Consider the following 20,476-nt stretch of genomic DNA (forward strand, 5'->3'; position numbering starts at 1 on the left):
ATACAAAGTGAAAAGATAAATACAGAAGGAGGAGGAAGAGGATGTGACAAGCACATGAACTGGATTTGAGTGAGGGAGTGCTGTGCTAGGTCACCAGCCTCACTTTCTCCTCCAGAGTCATCTGGGTCCAGTGGCCAGATATGGATCAGGATGATTGGAGATGGCCATGGATGTGGGGAAATCAGGGTTAAGTGACTTGCCCAAGGTCTCACAACAGTAAGAGTCAAGTGTCCGAGGCTAGATTTGACGTCAGATCCTCCTGACTCCAGTGCTAGTGTTCTCTCTATTGTGCCAAATACAGGATATATCCAAAAGAAATATATTATGATTTGGAGGCAAAGATACTAACTCTTGGGGTGATAAGTAAATGCCTCTTGAAAAAAGTTTCACTTAAGCTAAGTTGTGAAGTGAAGGGGCTTGGGGAGGTCCCAAGGGACAGAGGGGAGAGAGTTAAGGTATTGGTCTTTGCTAAGGCCTGGAAGCGGGAAATAGGATGCCATGAATATCCAAGAGAAAGTTGGCCAACCTGGATAGAGAGCACAATGCAGGAGGAAGGGTGATGGATAATCAGTCTTAAAAATATAATGGTATTGTGCTTTAAAAATTGGTAAGTACAATGATCTTAGAAAAAACATGGAAAGACTAGCACAAAATAATGAAGAGTAAAATGAACAGAACCAAGAGACATTGTATACAGCAATATTGTTTTAAGAACAATTTTAAGCAAATAAGTCATTTTGATGATTATTAATACTCAAATTAACAACAAAGGACATATGAAGGAAGACACTGTCTACCTTCAGAGAAAGGCCCACCACCTACCACCAAACTTCCAGTGTGCTTTGTCTGCCAAGAGACACCACTGATTGATACCAAGATTACAGCACTCCTATACCTCTGATGATGTGTGTCCTTCCTTTTTGAAGACCACCAAGATATCAGGGAGGTGATGCCATAACAAGCATGCAAATTGGATTTGAGTGAGGGGAGCTGTGCTAAGTCACCAGCCTCACTTTCTCCTCCAGAACCGTCTGGGTCCAGTGGCCAGATAGGGATCAGGACCACTGGAGAGAACTTCCTACATTTTTCCAAATGAAATATTATTTAACAACCTCTTTTTGTGCAACAGACTTTAACTGCAAGTGTAAGACTTTATGGATACCCTTACTGAATTTCTTCTTATTAAATTCAGTTATAGGGTTACAGATCTAGAACTGGAAGGGACTTCAGAAGCCATTTAGTCACCTCTTCAATTTACAGTTGAGGAACAGGAGGCACAGAGAGGTTAAATGATTTCCCCAAGTAACTGCTGCGATTGAAATGCAGACCTTGGTTCCAAGTACAGCACACTTTCCCTTGTACCCCACTGCCTCTTGACATCATGTCACCCTGAAAAGATTTTTTTGAATTCTGATGGCCAAATTATTAGCTATCCTTCAAAATTCTGAATCATCTGCAAATGGAAGTATATCATCTATGCCTTCATTCAGATCATCTGATTAAAGAATGCTGACCAGCAAAGGATCAAGGGCAGCTCTCTGGGATACTCCACTAAAAACCTTTTTCCAATCTAACCCTGACCATTAAACCTTATAAAATACATTTTATGCTTGATCAAAAGCTAATCAGGCCAATAATTTGAGTCACAATCCAGAAACCTAAATTCCCGTTTTTAAATACTATATAATTAACCAGCAGTTCCTTTCCAAAATCTACCTATTTCTTCCAAAATTTAAATTGCCTCTAACTTCTAACATTTTCAGTTTCTTGTCCAGAACTTCATAATCTCTAGCAATATCTTTGAAATTTTTTTCAAAATTTAACTTAAAAAAACTGAACAACCAAAGGGTATATTTCTAAATAAGGCAGATTGATGGTGATAGTTCATTTTTCTTTTCTAGAATATGTAATTAAGACCACCTTTCTTTCCCCTTCAAACTCTCTAATGCTTGTTCTAACATGGACCACCAAGAAATACTTGTGGATCACTGGTATTCAGCACTTCAAACCTTTGAGCCATTTAAGGTCTAAGAAGATTGCAAATTTTCTTAAAAGACGGATTACCTCCTTTTATTCATCTACTTTATAATTTTGAAGTAAAAGTTTATTAAATGCAATCAAATAATTCTAACTAAAGAAAGCTTTGGTCAAAAGGGGTTTTATAAGAGCAGAATGAAAAATGGTCCTGGCTGAACTACATGTGCTTAAAACTGGATTGCTCAGAATACAGGGGACCTTAAGAAGAGGCTAAACTAGGCTCTAGTTTATTTTCATTTCATTTTTAGAAGTTTCCTAAAGTTTCCTAAACTTCTAGTCAGGTTCTCTGGGAATCTGAGCCTCCCCAAACTCTCTCTTAGTCCATGGCTGCTTTACTAGAGACTTCACCTAGCTAGAGTCAATTGGGACCTAAGCAATAGCCAGCTGGCCTCTACAGCATTCTAGATACCTGGCTGCCCCTAAAATCTCATTGGATCGCCCTTGCAGTCAAAAGGTGGAGGCTCAAGGACCTCTTGTTACCAGCTATCTGATCATAGGCTACTTAAATCTGCCCACATAAGTTGCAACTATAAATGAAGATGTCGAACTAGGTGATCTTTGAATTCACTTGCAGCTCAATATCTAAAACCACCATAAAAATCCTCCATTGAGAATTCACCATGGACGTCAAATGTTCTTTAAACAGGTTTCTATTGCTTGTCATTCGGGGAGTCTTCTCACCCTGAAGGATGCTGGCACCACTATGCTACAGCAGACTTATCAAGCTGAAAGATTCCTTTGCCTCTGAAGCCTCTTCTTCTTACTGGTCAGTTCCTCCTGGAACTCTACCCTGCCCCTGCCCCTCCCAACTCTTTGGAGTTCTCTCCACCAGGGGCTCCCCCTCTCAAACTCCCCAGCACATCTTCCCAGGTACTGTTCCTCACCACCCACCTTTCCCTCCCCCAATCTGTCTCTGCCTCAGAGCTACCTGATATTTTTATCTGCTGTTAGAGGAAAGTTGCAGTCTACATGGATGGAACATCCTAAGCTGAAAAACCACAGATCATTTTCATACTGCCTACCTTGCATCTCTATATTTATATTTACACACACACACACACACACACACACACACAAACACTTCAGGGCCTTAATTCTGGTCCAAATATTAGCATATAAAAATAAAAATATTCTTAAGCTTAGATTTTAGTCACTACCTATTCCAAAATAAACAACCATAAAATGTTAATGAAAAAAAGGAATTTTTAAAATCTCACATTGTGGACCTTATATGACCAGACACAAACAAGAGGTTTTTAGAAGCAGAAACAAAGTACATCAAAACAGAAGAAAGCACAGAACAGGTTCCTTATGAAGTGATATCTCAAGTTTTAAAGATGATATAAGAGAAATATTTTTCTAGCCAGCAAACCAGCTTTTCTTTAAAGTATTATTTGAAAACATCACCAATTATTATTTTGCCAAGTGATAGATTAAATACATAAAACTATTTCCTCTCAGAGATTTCAATGCAAATTCATAAGTTGCTATTTCAAGTAAAGTTGAGCTCCCCTTATAGCAGATGGTTTCTATTTTAGATTATCTCCCCTCTTTATGTCCTTCTCTGGAAATTACTATCTGTTCCATGTCTGGGCATCAGAAGCTTCCCCAATCAATTGTTGGTGACTCCCTTTCTTAGTATCAGGAAAGGAAAACCAGGAATGGTACAATATGAAATGAAATTTGGATTTAGACTTAAAGAACTTTACCTGTATAACCCTAACAAATAAATTGATGTGCTGGCCTCTCTAAGACTCTGTAAGGGGGCTGGACTAGAAGATCTCTTAAAATTTTCCCAGCACAAAATCTATGAATTTATAATACAGCTCTCCAAAAACCTGCATATTCATCTTTCTCCAAGATATATTTGAACAAACCCCTTGCCTGTTCCCTATAAAACTTAGCAGCCATTTACAGGATGTTGTCAGGAGAAACTCTGCCAAAAGCCTGGATTTGCCGAGTCCAACGCTGGCTTCTCATAAGCCAATCATCAAACTTCATGAGAACCAAGGCACAGCAATACTTATTTCCTCACTGAAAACACACAAAAGTGCCAAAAAATCGTATAGTTTCCACAATGTATGACACCAGGTTTTGTGAACCTCCTCTGTATCTGCTTTCTCACACTCTTAAGTGTCTATGTAATGACTTAAGCCTTTACTAGACTTCTCACGTAAACTTCCCCAAGTCTCAAAACAATGAATAATAATAAAAACATACTGGCAAAAAAAAATTATCCTATCAATTATCTTTAATATCTTATATACTTCTATAACAAAGACAGGAGAAAAGTGGTAATAACAAAGAGAAAGAAACATTTGTTCTCTCACCTTCATCCTCTTCTAAATCCACAAGACTTGCTTCAATATCTTTCTCTGTTCCACCAAGGATGGCTTGAAGACGTTTTTGTTTGGCTTTAATCTTCTTTAATTGTTTTTCCTTGAATAACAAATATTCAATTTAGAAAAATGTTATCAGGGAAGATTTTTTTTCTCTTAAATTCAAAAGGTTGATATTAATATCTATAACACTTTGAAACATGACAAAATGATAAAGAGGAACCTTGTGCACATATATTCTTAACCTCAGATTACTAGCATTTGTCTTTTCAACTACAGATATCCAAAATATTTTTATGCAATACTATCAGTCCCATGCTATAAACATCAAATCGATATGTAAAATAGGACAATATGAAGCTTCAACAAATTTGATACAAAATAGGCTTTGAAAACTATATTTTCAGTTTCTCCTTCTCAAGTATAATTTCCACACTTATTCCAAGACAGTGGCAAGACAATGAAATGATTAACATGATAAAATGTAAATTTCTAACAATGGAGTACTGTTGAAACATAAATGTTCAGGTAGTGAAAATGATTAACTAACTTTGATTATCTATTTATATCTACTTGTATTTTTCTCATATTTTTGAGAAAAAAAACAAGATAAATAACTCCACCCCCTCCAATAAAATCCTAGCTTAATGATTCATGTAGAGATAGTGCAAAGTTCTCAAAGACTACGCCAATGAAGATCAAGCTCTGGGAAGTCCTACCAACCTGGAGATAATTCAAGTATAGAACTGACCACAAGGCCTTAAAGAGATCATCTGAGGTCCACTAGACCCATCAAGTTGGCCCACTGGATGATGAATCTTTTGACTACAACAATACACAAAGATCATCCAAGAAAGGACTACAATCAGCACTGGTGAATGCAATGTGCCCATACCAAAATAAATAACCAATCCTTGAAGTATAAAGTACAATCTTCTCCCTAAAATCTCCCTTTTTACCTTATCTCTCTATTTCCCCCCTAGGCTTTTACCTCACAATGTACCTCCAATCCTGTAAAGAGCTAAGTAAGGCAAAGAGTTAGGGAGGAGATAATTTCTTTGGTCTTCTTCCCCTGAATTTCTAGGATATTAACTTGAAAAGAAAGGCAATCCTGAGTCTAATTATCACCTTTCAATCACTTATAAATTTCCTCTCTAGTTTTATTTTCTCATATTAATATATCTCTCTCGCTCTCATTTCAAGAAGACACAATTTTGTATTCTAGAGAAATTGTTGAAAGAAAAAAATGTTACTAAATTGAATTAATTTTATAACTATTTGAGTAACTGTTCTTTAGAAAGAAAAAGAGAATTTTTTTAAAGACTGAAAAAGGCTTCAGCTTCTAAAAGTGGCATGTAGCTCCAGGTCTACATGCCTGAAAAATGTCCTCCACAGATTTTAGCAGAGAAACAGTGGTAAATTATTAGTCAAGAGAGGATGATAAATTTTAAAGATACTGTTGTACTGTCATCCAAAGAAATGATTGGTTCAGGGATAAGAACTTCTACCCCTCCCTGCTCTCTCACCTATCAATATTTTTCTTCCTTCATCCCTAAAAAGGCTTAGGACCCATTTTACCTTCACTTGTTTGCCTAAACACCACCATCTACACTATCTACATCTGTCACATCTACTTTACTTCAACTCTCATAAACCCTACTTCTAAGATGTCTCCATACCAAACTAATTAGTGAGTCTCACTTCACCCATCTACCTAGTCACCTATTAAGACAGTTAAACCAGTTTACCACTTGTCTTTTCTAATTGCACACTGTCTCCTCCAGGTGCCATCTCTGACCCGCTATGAAATGCTCCAGACACTGGGTCTGTAAGTTATCAAATAGCCCCCTCTCTGATTTCCCATTCCCCATCCCTTCATCCTTTGATACCTTCCAAGAATCTCACAGTCCACTGTGTCTGGATATTCTGGCCGCCACAGCAAATCAAAAGAAAGCTGGGGGAGAGACAGAAACTCACAAGTCTATAAAGAAGGACTGTTCTGGTACAGTAAAGAGAAAACTTCAAGGTGTTTCCTATCACATGAATCAATCGATAAATATTTATTAAGCAACTACTATGTACCAGACCCAGTACTGGACACTGGAGATACAATAGAGTAAAAGGGCCCTTCCTTCAGAAAGTCTCCATTCTATGGGGAAAGACAAATGAGTACATGTATGGTTAGATACAAAGCATAGAGAAGGTAATGGGGGGAGGGAGAGGAGGATGGGAGCTCAGGCACCAGAAAAGACCTTAAGTAGAAGACGAGCTTCCCTAAGTCTTGAAGGAAAGTAGGAATGCTATGGTTCATACGCAAGACAGGAACACAGGACATAAGGCAGGAGACAAAAGTGTTTGCATAGTATTAAGTAAATACAGGATAGGATAAGGACTTTGAATGTGAAAATGGGGGAGTCGGGAGAAAATATGCAAGTAAAAGGAAACTGGGTAAACTCAGGATATTCAATTCCATAAAAAACACCATGCTGGCATAAACTTGGGAAAGAAATTTCTGTGTTTCTGTAAATGTTCAAAATATTCATGCAATGATAAGGATGAAACAGTTAAAAAAATAAGAACTAAAAAAAATTAAGCTAAATACAAACTGACTTCCTTTGAAACATGTATAATACTGTGTTCAATGCTCTGTAAATGAGCAAATCATCCATGTGCTATCTTTTTATGAGAGAAAACATTGAACATTTGTTTCCAATTACCTTGTTACATTTTTGTCTCTTTACAGAATCTAGTTTTCTGTTGATGTCTTTATTGTTGACAGCTTGAGGACTAAGATGTTCAATAATTGTATTAATTTGCTTTAGAGATGTTGTACATGACCTGAAAAATAAGGGGAAAAAATATTTTCTACTCTACTGTATTTTTCAACTTTAATAAAAGGTAGATGCCAAGAACCAATAACATTCCATATCACATTAAATAGATATAAAATGAATAATAACTATAATTTTTACTGTTAGCTTCAAAACAACTAAAAAAAGAATCATGGGAGGCCCAAACCCAGTAATTTTCATTCGTATGGCTATTTTAAATGCAGCACACATTCAAAAACTATTAAGTTAGTACCATTTGTAAGTCATATAAAAGGAATTGTCTATTAATAAATATAGAAAGTTTGAGTTTTAAAAACTCATCATGGAAGTCTCCTAAATTTGGAAATTTTCTCTGAATTTTTAAATGATCACTATTTATTATCTGAATTGTATCAATGACAAAAGAATAATTTATTTTTCTTCCACCCAAAACAACTATCTATTATTACATCTGGTTATATGTAGCACAAAAGAGGCAGTACAGTGTAGTAGAAGGCATCAGATTCACTTGTAGCCCAAACCAGATTAAAATGTAACTGGGAAATGTTAAATGAAATAAATAAAAACAAAACATATATAATGTTAATCTGTGAATTATCATGTTGCCCAAGGTTCTTTTTCCATCTGAGTTTGACATTACAGGTACAGTGGATAAAGTGTTGCACTTGGAGCCAGAATGACTGGTCAAATCCCACCTCCCACCTGCATGACCATGACATGGAATCTGTACTGGTGAAAGGAATTCCCCTGACAAGAAAAATCACAGAACTCTGAATTATTATTGTTCATCTAGATTCAACGAAAACAGGCATGAATTTGACACTCAATTTTACTAATTCCTTCTTCAAATTTTTGCTATTTCACTTTGAGAGAAACTTGTTGCCCAACATATGGCAGCCATCTAATATTATTTCCAAAATAACTGGAAGTAACGATTTAATTTTCATAATGCAGATTCATGTAATTTGTTATCCTTGTTAAAATATTTGTGATAAATGTGTTAAAAAGCTTTTAGATCTTAGAATCTAAGCACTAAAAAAGAACCTCTAAGGTCATCCCCTACAATAATCCTTCCCTAATAAATGAAGGCCTACTTTTAACATTTCTGATAACTAAACCAGCCAGACTCGATATACTCACAGTGAATGATCAATAAAGGCATGTTGACTTAAGTCTCTGTATCATCGAGGAAATGGTTCATTCATTTTTGATATGAAGTTTTTCTTTCTGTTCCCAGTGACTTTAAAACAACTATAATGTCTCCCTAACATCTAGTCTTTTCCAAGCTAATTCCCTCCACTTCATTCAGTCCTTCCCTAGATGACAAATTATACACATAAGAATCTGAGCATTTAGCCAAGGAAAGACTAAGTCCAACCAGAGTTGAACCAGAAAGAACTAAAAGCACAGGGACAACCAAAAGAAGCAGAAAATAGGATTCAGCAATACCAGAGAAGGAAGATACCAAGGAGGGCCCCTCAGTCTTCAGGGATATCAGAGCAAGAGATTTGGAACTCATATCACCAGTTGTAACCAATTCCTCCAAGAGTAAGACAAGCTGCAAGAAAGTCTATTCTTCACTTAATAATTACCTAGCTGTGTGACCTTGGGAAGTCACTTGACTCTCCATTGCCTTGCAAAAAAACAAAAAAAAAAAGAAAGAAAAAAGAAAAATAGAAAGTCTATTCTTTTCCCAGGTGTCCCTTCTAGGACACCATCAATAGACACCAAGATATATTCTGCTGCTTCTTTACCCAAATTCAGGTTTCCAGTAACCTGGAATTTTGTCTCCATCACAAACTGGACAGGAATCAACTTGAGATAGAGATACAGTCTAAATTAAATCAGAGAAACAAACTTCTGCATAAATGTTAATTTTCCTGAGGGCTTCAAAATTATTGTGACTAAACTTCTAACCTTTTGTCTATTAGAAACTTCTCATCTTAAAACAACAGAGGAGGGAACCCACATGAACTTTAGAGACCATTGCATTGTCCCTAGCTTAAAAAAAAAAAAGCTAATCTGTAAAACTGGATGTTAAAATACTCACTACAAAAAATGTGAACATGGAAGCCTCCAAGACATGATCTAAGCTGAGAATAAAAAAAAGGATTTTTAGCTCCCCTAATTCTGGTCAACATATTGCTGTTAATCACATTAGGATTGGGGTTTTCTGTTTGTTTGCTTTTTGGTCAACCATACCAATGACTCATAAGGAGCTGGTATTCAATTAAAATTCCCAAATATTTTTCCCATCAACTTCCCAATTCTCTTAGTATTTGCTAAGTTGATTTTTAAACCTCTAGGAGGACCTGATATTTACCTATATCATTATATTCTAAGATATTTTAGATCCTGATTTTGTCATAAAACATATTAACTTTCTCTTCCACCTTAATGATACTCACAAATTTGATAAGCATGCTGTGCAAATCATTTGTTAAAAAAAAATACATACACACAAATATAAAACACAGAGCAAAGAATCTGGTTCTGTGGCATGTCACAAGCACAAGGGGTTTCCTTTCAGGTTGATGACAAATGTTTCACTTGTTCAACCAATTATGAATTCATTTAGTTCAATATCTAGCCCAAAACCCATTTTCCCCACTTTGTCTACAAGGAAATCAAGAAAAACTGTCTCCAACGGCATCCTGCAATAGCCACCACTTCTAGAGCCACTTAGGTGGCCTGGGTGACACAGCGGCTAAATGCTGGCTGGAGTCAGGAATGCTCATCATCCTGTGTGACCCTGGGAAAGTCACTTAGCTCTATGTGCCTGGGTTTCTTCATCTATAAAATAAGCTAGAGGAAGAACTGGCAACCACTCCAGCATCTTTGCCAAGAAAACAAGAGTAAGACATGACTAAACAACAACTACAGACACTTCCTTCATCTACCAGGCTAGCAATCTTCCCCCTCAAAAAAGAAAGGGGGGGGCGACTAGGTGGCACAGTGGATTGAACACTCACTGGCCTTGGAGTCAGGAGTACCTGAGTTCAAATCCAGCCTAAGACACTTAATAATTACCTAGCTGTGTGGCCTTGGGCAAGCCACTTAACCCCATTGCCTTGCAAAAAAAACTTTAAAAAATAAAAAAAGGAGGTTTTGTCTAACTTATTTTTAATGCACCCATTCTGGCTCCTAGAGACCACAGCTTTTCTTTCTAAGTGTTCATATACCATGTGATTACTGGTATTTCTTTACAGAATCTCTCTTCACTTCCTCTAGAAATCTTACTTACAGATTACACCTCAGTACCTTGGGACAGAATTCATCCAGATCAGAAAATGTAAACCCATTTAGAACATCTGGTGGCCTCTTATCTCCTGACCAGTCTTAAGTTTTATTTCCTTTTTAGGAAGTTTGTTCTACATTTTCCTGTCTAAATACCATTCACCTTGGCATAGGAGATATGAAATAACCCAGAGTTACTGGACTCAATTCTTTGTCTAGTTAGCAAAACATCATCTGCCCCAAGGAATGGATTCCACTCCTTCACTGTTCCTGTTTTAAAGGAACCACAAAATAGTCATTTTTTTAATGATGCTTTAACATTTTCTTATGAGTTTTAATTCATACCAGACATTAACTTTCCCAGCACTGATCCAAGAAATTTTTCTGCATTATCACTGGTTCCATGTTCACCCTTCCATCACTTGTAAATTATTTTTTAAATATGAACTCAGAATTCCCCAGACAAAGACTCTTCAAATGTTTCTACATTGAGAATTATTTGTGAAAATATAATCAGTATTTCATTTTTGAAAACCTCTCTTTATGTTACCTATTTAATCCTCCCAATGACATATCTCCTAGTCTCATTTTACAGTTGGGGAAACAGGTCTAGAGCTTAAATGACTTGTCCAGAATCCCACAGCTAAAAAGTTTCTATGGAAAGATTAAAACTCAGATCTTCACATTTTTATTATATTAACACATTATCCCACAATTGATGGCCTTTATTATATTCTGCAATGTTCCTGTGCTCTACATATTCATATAAATCTTCATTAAACATTCAAGTCTTTATGATAAAAACATAAATGAGAACTATGTAAGTTAAATAAAGTGAGAGTTCTTGGATATAGGAGTCAGACAACAGTAAAAAGAGATTACAGGGACCCTTTACTGACTACTGGGTGCAGATGGCACAGAGTAGAAAATCTATCATTAAGGTGGGTCACAGTTCCAGGGCAGAGAGAGGTCCTTATGGTTGACCACAAGGATAAAGGGACCCCGGTTATAGTTCCAAGGCAAAGAGAAGGACATGTGGCTGCAGGAGCAGGGGTCCATCCTGAGTAAAGACCTGAGCAGTAACCACACTTCTCCCTGGGTCATACTACTGTGGATGCATTAAAAACTTTACCCTTGAACTAGTTTCAAAAACAACACCACAAAAAAAAAAAGGGCGAAGCTTGGGACAGTGCCTCCACTCCTAGATAAGCACCTGCTTAGCTGAAAAAAAATGAGCAAACAGCAAAAAATCAGAACTTAAAGCTTAAAAAGCTATCACAAGGGCAGAAAGACAAGACACAAAACAGAAGAAAACAACAATGTGAAAACCACTACAATCAAAGCTTCAAATAAAAATATTAATTGGTCATAATCTAAACAAGAATTTCTGGAAAAGTTAAAAAAAGAGATGAGTGGCAAAGGAAAAATTAGGAAAGTAAATGTGAGGCAAAAAAATTATGAAAAGAGAAATAAGTTGGTAAAAGAGGCACAAAAATTCACTTTGAAAAAGAACTCTTTAAAAAGGAGGATTTGCCAAATGGAAAATGAGTTCTAAAGTCTCACTGAATAAAATAATTCCTTGAAAATTAAAACTGGGCAAATGGAAGCTCATGACTCTGACACCAAGGAACAATAAAACAAAACCAAAACAATGAAAAAATAGTAGAAAATGTGAAATAGCTCATCAAAAAAAAATTTACCTGGAAATAGAGCAAAGAAAATTTAAGAATTATTGGGACTACCTGAAACTCATGATAAAAAAAAATCTATATATTATATTTCAAAAAATTATACAGAAAAACTGCCCTGAGAGCTGAGACTAGAAGGTAAAATTTTGTAGGAAGCTACTGATCACCTCCTAAAAGAGATCCTAAAATGAAAACTGGCATGAATATTAGTGTCAAATTTCAGAACTCTCAAGTCAAACAGAGAAGAATGCTAGCAACCAGAAAGAAATAATTCAAGTATCACAGTGCCATAGTCCAGAACACACAAGATTCAGCTGCTTCCACGTTAAAAAAAACAAAGGACTTGATATGTGATGTTCCAGAAGGCAAAGGAGTCAGTATTACAGCCAAGAATAATCTATCTAGCAAAAACTGCTTATAATCCTTCAGGGGGAAAATGGGCAAATAATAAAAGAGGACTTTCAAGTATTCCTGATGAAAAGACCAGAGCTGAATGAAAATTTGATTGTGAAACACAAGACTCAAACAGAAGATAAACATGAAAGAGGAATTATATGGGATTCAGTAAGGTTAAATTGTTTATTTCCTATATGGGAAAACGATACATGTAATTCCTAAAAACTTTATCATTACTAGGGCAGTTGAAAGCATTCTAAACAGACAGAGGGCACAAGTGTGAGTCAGTTAATATGGGATAAGCTCAAAACAAAAACCAATTAAGAAGATAAAACTTGCTTAGTTGTATGGCCTTGGACAAGTCACTTAACCTTTGCGAAAATCACACACATAAAAAAAGAGGTAAGAGAAGAATATACTGGAGAAGGAGATAGAAGAAGTGGAAAGGGGAAATTTATCTCATATAAAATAGGGACAAGGAGGAGCTATACAGGCATTTAAAGAGAAACAGGATAAAATAAAAGAATGATTAACAGAAGAAAATAAGATGGAAGGAAATACACAGTAATCTTAATTGTGAATGTGAATGTGATGCACTCATCTATTTAACAGAGGCAGATTAGCAGAATAAACCGAAAACCAGAACCCAACATGTTTACAAGAATGACACTTGAAACAGAAAGCAAAAGCAGAGTTAAAATAAGGTAGATGGAGCAGAAAATATTATATTGATCAAAGCAAAATAAAACAGACCTAATTAGAAGAGATAATCAAAGAAACTACATTTTGCTAAAAGGCAAATAACAGGGAAATAATACCAAAAAATTTGACAAGTTTAAGAGGTCTGATAAACACCTTTTTTTCTCAAATAAAAAAAGAGTTTGTACTATTGTTCTATTACAAACCAGGAGGGATGGGAATTCAGGGAAGCCTGGAAGGATTTGCATGAACTGATGCTGAGCGAGATGAACAGAACAAGAAAAAACAGCAACATGGGGGTGATGATCAACCTTGATGGACTTGCTCATTCCTTCTGTGCAACAATCAGGCACAATTTTGGGCTATCTGCAATGGAGAATATCATCTGTATCCAGAGAAAGAATTGTGGAGTTTGAACAAGACCAAAGACTATTACCTTCAATTTAGAAAAAAAAAAATTATCTTATTATGCAATTTTGTGATCTCTTATACTTTATTTTTCTTCCTTAAGGATATGATTTTTCTCTCTCATCACATTCAATTGAGATCAACGTATACTGTGGAAACAATGTAAAGACTAACAGAATGCCTTCTGTGAGGAGTGGGGGGGGGGAGCAAGAATGGGGGGAAAATTATAAAATTCAAAATTAATAAAATCTTTCTGAAGAGGGAAAAAAAGCATGTTTCAGTTTTAAAAAAAGTTCTTGAAAGTCATCTCAAAAATCAAAAACTTTTGACTATTTCATCACAACAATTTTTTTTTTTTTTTTATCAAGAACACCTTGCCTGGGGCAGCTAGATGGCGCAGGGGATAGAGCACCAGCCCTGGAGTCAGGAATACCTGAGTTCAAATGTGGCCTCAGACACTTAATAATTACCTATCTGTGTGGCCTTGGGGAAAGCCACTTAACCACCATTTGCCTTGCAAAAAATAACATAAAAAATAAACCACCTGGCCTAAAATACTCAAGAGTATACATATGGGAAAAATCAACAGGGAAGAGTAAATATTCCTTAATAAGGAATTCCTTTATATTTTGCCTGACCGCATGTGTATACAATTTTTATCAAGCTGCTTACCTTCTCAAGAAGCAAGAAGGGGAAAGAAGAAAGGGAAATATTTAGAACTCAAAATTTTTAAAAATGGATATTAAAAACTGTTTTGACATGTAACTGAAAAAAAAAAACATAAAAATTTCCGAACATAATTGATATGTATTGTTGATACTGAGTGTCCCTATCTCATCAAGGCTAGAAAGCAGCAATGACAGAGGGGCCTGATCTCTCTGTAGAACAGCAGAGAAGCTTTGTCCAGCTCCATTTCCTCTCTTGGTCAGTGTGTCCCAACTTAAGCAACTTAACAGCACTCTGATCTGGGGGTCTCCTCAATATCAGGACCAGACACACACCCTATCAGATTTAGTCCTATAGCAGCTCAGAACTCCTTAACTAAAGTGATTCACCAGCTGCAGTCACAGATTATATGGCAGCATGACCAAGTCACAATAAAATGATTTAATTTATCTGAGGTGTAATTTTTAATGAGACTGATTTTTACAAGTGACTAATGAGCAACTCATTAAATTAAAACCACACTTGACAATTTGGATCAATGTACACCTGGAAACAATGTAAAGACTGGCAAACTGCCTTCTGGGGAGGGTGGGGGGGAGAGAAGTAAGATGGGGGGAAAAATTATAAAACCCAAAATAAATAAAATCTTTAAAATAAAAAAACACACTTGACATTATATTTATAGTTCTTCTACAAAATATTTTTCAAAAGCTACAAAAAATTTAATTTATATAGGGCCTTCACAAAGATCCTGTATAATTTTAAACTTAAATGACCTAGTTATAGATATAACAAAAACATTTCAGAACCTCTGACATAATGGTCATCATAAAATGAGTATCCTTTACCTAGCGGAATGGAAATCCACAATGGCTGAGGTGAAAATTCAATTTGCTTTAAATACTACAACACTAAGAATGTTGGACTAAAATTATGAAACCATTTCATATGATTAAACAAAAACCAGATTCAGGTTAAACAAGTGCATATACTAGACCTTATGTTTTGTGTGTGTGTGTGTGTGTGTGTGTGTGTGTGTATAAAATGTATATATAAAATGTACATTGTCCTTAGGCAATTTTTAAACTTTTAAACTTTAACAACTTTTTTCAAAAACAAAAGTAAATTTTATTCTATCTCCTTAAGAGAAGGAACTTTATTATCCTACATATGGTCAATTGCCATCCAGGTATTATTTCTAAAATATAGGTTTCTATTTTCATACTGCAGATTAAAATTATCTGCTTGACATCCCAATTTGGGATTTTATATCCTTTCTGAAGATTTTTGAAAAGATATTCTGAAAGAGCAATTACCTCATAAAATAACAAGATTTAAAAGTTGGTAGTATTTTCACCAAAATATATTTATTTAAAATGGACACTACATAATCTTGAATATACTAAGTCACTTTTAAACTAAAACACCCCAATGATTTATCAGATTTTTTCCTGAGGTCTATGTGCCACAGTATTTCTAACTCGTCAATCCTATTTCTCATTCAGATGACCCACTTAAAACATATTTAAAAACTTATAATAGTACAAACACCCAGGCAATCAAACCCTAGTCTGATATTGTCGATTTCTACCAAAGTAGTAGGGCACGGGTACCAAACTTCTACTTAACATGATATGGGTAGGGAAGAAACACTGTCCTATTGTGAATTCTCCTTATGAGAATGGTTCTGATCTTAAGTAACTGTGGTGTTAAAGATAATCGAGTCTCTTCTTGGCTTTACCACTAACTCCCTTTCTAAACCTGGGTACTCCTAGACTCTCTGGGCCTAGGGTCCCTCACCTTTAAAGTGAGGGAATTTGTTTTCTGAGGTCTCTTCCCACTTTAAAATTTAATGATTCTAATTCAATTAGTCAAGACAGTCAACAAGCATATATCTAGGCTCCCAGCTAAGAGACAAAGAAAGGAAGAAAACAGTCCCTGTCTCATGGAACTCACAGTCTAATAGCGGAGACAATAGTAGACAAGTAGGTTAAACACAAGCTACTCATAAGCACATGCATAAATTACTTAACCTCAATACAAAAAAATAATAATCAGTAAGTCAGAGATCTAAAGTCAAAATAATCCTACAAGATCATACAGTTAGGCCTGAGAAGTTAAGTGATTTCCTCACACAAGGGCAGTGAGAATTCCTGATATGGGTCTTCTAGCTCCAAATTCAGCAAGCTTTCCACTACACCATGTGGTCTACCAGATGACAGAATGCAGCAATATTTCTTTCCAGCTTAAACTTTTATAAAATGAATATAAATTACAAAATTTTTTTCCTTCAATTAAATATATGCGTGTATATATATATATATATATACACACATGCATGTACAGATAGATAAGATAGACAGATAGATATATAGTAGATAAAATGCTGAAATGACCAAGATAAAAAGAAAATGACAGACAATGATTTTTAAGAGGCAGCGCACAGTGCCCAAAGAGGACTATATCCGATGTCAGAAAAAATACTAGGTTTAAATCCCTGCTAAGGGTGAGAGCTGGAGTTAAGTCTCCTCACTTGCAAAACTGGACTATGATGCTAATTCCCTTTCTGCCTTAGAGTCTATGACCCTATAAATTAACCTATAAAAGTTTAACAAAGAAAACAATTATGTGAGTCAAATAAGTAGTTCAGCAGAAAATTATTCTGTCATCATCCCTAACTTCTTCAGGGTAAAGTTTAATAAAATTTAAAAGTAATAAATTCTACTTTAAATAGCACACATTTGAATTTTCTCTAACTTCTAAAATGTGAGTTTTTTTTTAATTTTTCACACAATTCTTAAACACAAACTCCAAGTCAAAGATTATATTCACTCACCTGAGATCATCTAAAACTGAATGGTATTCTTTTTCTGCTTCGGCTACTTGAGCTGCCCTGTTAGCTTCATTAATTGCATCATCTACCTGTTGAAGCACTCCTTGCTCTAACACATCTTGGTCGTAGACATCAACTCCCAAACCTTTGAGTTCAACTGCTTGAGCACTGTGCTCTACAGATTGAATTTGCTGTCTGTTTATATGCAATACTGGCTGTCCTTTCCTTGGGACTTCAAACAAACCATCCACTGAAGTGGATGGCCTATTATTACAAGCAGAAGGGGTGAAACATTCTTCCATTTTATTAAGAGCGCCACCATCTTCTGGCCCAAGGGCTGTTTCTTCAGCATTACTGAAATGCTGCCTATCTAAATCATCTTTCTCTTGAGTTTGACCTGAGTGGTGAGAAGTCTCATTAGGCATCTTCTGCAGAATATCTGAAAAAGAAAATTTGCAAGTTAAATCTTTGCCCCAGCAAAGCCTGAGAATTTTACCTTGTTACTGAAAGCAGAAACCAACTTTTCTGAAAGGTAAAATAATAATTGTGTAATTTAGCATTTTATAAAGTCAGAGTTTTAAATGCATATGGATTTTCTTTAAAAAGTTTATTGGACTGATTTTGAATACAATAATAACACAATAAAACTGATACCTAGTTTGAAAGTTGGTCATCTAAAATACTAAGTTATGCTACATTTTGTACTCTCTTTTTAGTTTTTGCTTTTTTTTTTTGCAAGGCAATGTGGTTAAAAGTGGCTTGCCCAAGGCCACACAGCTAGGTAATGATTAAGTGTCTGAGGTCTGATTTGAACCCAGGGACTCCGGACTCCAGGGCCAGTGCTCTATCCTCTGTGCCATCTAGCCGCCCCTACAGTTTGTACTCTCAATAAACAAAAGTTTATTCAGTTGATCAAGAAAGCAGTGGTCAGTTTGAATCATTCAAATGTGCATTTTCACTCTGCTGAGTCATAAACAATATTGTAAATTTTAAAAATCAACCTCTGAATCCAAAAAGAGGGGAAAAAAATCCTAGTAGTATTCTAATACTAAGAACCTCCCATGGGAAACAGCAGAAGCCGCAACAACATATAAAAGAAGCAGACATGGGGCGGCTAGGTGGTGTAGTGGATAAAGCAACGGCCTTGGAGTCCGGAGTCCCTGGGTTCAAATCCGGTCTCAGACACTTAATCATTACCTAGCTGTGTGGCCTTGGGCAAGCCACTTAAACCCATTGCCCTGCAAAAACCTAAGGAAAAAAAAGCAGACAGAAGAGGACTGAAAAGACCCAGATTCAGCCCTTACTGCTTGTTCAATCCCAGACAGATAACTTAATTTCTATAAATGTATAAAGTGAAGTAATAATGACACTTGCCTTACAGAATGTGAATTGGATCAAAAAGGAGAATTTATATGAAAGCCGCCTGTCAGTGACAACCCACAAACCAAAACTGTAAATATGCATAAGAATCTGAGCAGTTAATTTCGAGTCTTGCCAGTCTCCCTTCAATGACTACAGTTGGGACGGCTTATCCACAGAGGTGGCTTAAGATGGAAAAAAACAGACTAAAAGATCTGATCCCCATTGTCAGTATGGGATTTTTTGTGAAATAACAAAGCTCGGCAAGCAACGATATGATCAAATTCTCTTATATATAGGCAACCATAAAGTCATCAAAGCGCAGAAAGCGATGATGGTTGGGAATGATGCGTCTCGCTTTTCGGACTGGCAACCAGAATTGCGGTCATCCCAGGAACGTGCTTCTCCTTGTAATTAGGGAACACCAGCTCCTCAACATCACTGTTTCATCCGGTCCCGACTGTCAGTGTGACTTCTATGAAGTAACAAAGTGCAGTAATATTGCAACATCATCAAATTCTCTCGGACCCGGGAAAAGTTATAAATTAGTCCAAGTACAGAAGCGGAAGAAGAGTCTGGCAACTAAGTGGCGCGCGCCGGGCCGGGGAAGGCCAAGCGCACCAAACCTGCGGTCTCAAGTTCAAGGCTGGACGAGGAGCCACCCATCCGCCTCTGGGCGTCCTCCACACACACTAGTGGGGGCGGCCGGAAGGCTGAGTCTGGGCCCCGATCACGGGGACGCGGCTCCGAGGGGCCGGGCCGGGCCGGGGCATCGGGGCTGGGCCCCGCCCCGGGCCGGTGAGGAGGCGCCCCCCGCCAGGGCCCCGCACGCAGCCGCAGCCGCTGCTCCTGGGGGAGAAGAGACCTCGCCGGCCTCGGGGTCTCCAGGCCCGGCTCGGCCCGCGTCTGGGGCAGGAGGCCGGGGCCCTGGCCCTCGGGGCCGCAGCCGCGGCGGACGCGGCTCGGAGGCCCGTCCGGCCTCCCCGGCGGCGCGAACGCGGGGAAGGGGGGGGGGGGACACTCACGGGAGCCTGGAGACCCGGATGAAGGGGCCGCCGCCGCCGCTCGCCGTTGTGTCTCCGGAACAGGGCCGGACGCCGGCGGAGGGTTACTGCGCGTGCGCAGAGAGAACCGACGAGGACGCATGCGCGGCCGCTCCTGGGCGCCCCGGACTCGTTTTCATGTAGGGAGGAACACATCCGGGGCGGGATGGTTGTGCCACCGTGCCACCCTGCCCCGTCCTCAGGCTAATCCCCTGCAAAATAGCGCGCCCGAGGCACGGGGGACCCGAGGAGCTACCAACTGCAAAGCATGAAAGCATAAAGACTCTTTTATTTTTTCCCAATTGCACACCGAGGGAGCTTTCAGCATCGTCCTTCGGCGCGTCCACATCTTGCTACCTCCCTCCCAACAGTCTGGTAAAAGCGGTCCGTGTCGTCATGTTGGGAAGGAGGAGTTGGCACAAAGGGGGAAACTAAGAAAGAAAAAAACATAAAGAAGTTTTAAAAAGTGGACGCAGCCTGCTTTGGCCTGCATTCAGACCCCGCAGAGGTCTGCAAGCGGATGGCATGGTCCGGAGCGGGCACCACGGAACTGGCCTCGATCTGCCCAGAGGAGCTGCACCCATCCTGGTCACAGTGTTCTCTGGCTCTGCCCCCCTTCACTCAGCATCAGGCCATGAAAGTCTTTCTAGGCTTTTCTGTTCTGTTTGCGAGGCTGTGGGGTTAAGTGGCTTGCCCAAGGCCACACAGAGTTATTACAGAAACACTAGTGAAAATCGTTTCCCGGATTTCTCCATTCCTTATCATTGTGATTGAATTGGTTTTATCTGGGCACACTTTTTCTTCCTCCATCTGTACTTTTCTTTCCCTTTCCCCTTATCCCTCCTCACCAATGTTTTACTTCTGCCTGCTGCACATTGGCCTTTCCTCTGTTCCCTCCTTCCCTTTAAGTAGAATAAATGTCTAAACCCAACTGGGTATG

At 37.8% G+C, this 20,476-nt stretch overlaps 1 protein-coding gene across 4 annotated transcripts in view; it reads right to left on the reverse strand.

Annotated features, from left to right (window-relative positions):
• ERCC6 (ERCC excision repair 6, chromatin remodeling factor) overlaps window positions 1–19,605 on the reverse strand; it is a 106,280-nt gene extending 86,675 nt beyond the window's left edge. The window contains exons 1-4 of one of the 4 annotated variants that reach the window (XM_074233134.1): window positions 19,519–19,605; window positions 17,138–18,968; window positions 7,094–7,214; window positions 4,368–4,476 (exon numbers count right to left, since the gene is read on the reverse strand). In XM_074233134.1, the coding sequence (XP_074089235.1) occupies window positions 4,368–4,476; window positions 7,094–7,214; window positions 17,138–17,559 (652 nt within the window). In that variant the 5' untranslated portion in view covers window positions 17,560–18,968; window positions 19,519–19,605. Of the gene's footprint in view, window positions 1–4,367; window positions 4,477–7,093; window positions 7,215–17,137; window positions 19,141–19,518 lie in introns of those variants that run through there. The other 3 variants (XM_074233136.1, XM_074233135.1, XM_074233137.1) reach the window with 3 other exon arrangements.
• Window positions 19,606–20,476: the final 871 nt, after the last annotated feature.

This window comes from Macrotis lagotis, chromosome 4 (assembly GCF_037893015.1).
Source record: "Macrotis lagotis isolate mMagLag1 chromosome 4, bilby.v1.9.chrom.fasta, whole genome shotgun sequence".
In the NCBI taxonomy this organism is placed as follows: Eukaryota; Metazoa; Chordata; class Mammalia; order Peramelemorphia; family Peramelidae; genus Macrotis; species Macrotis lagotis.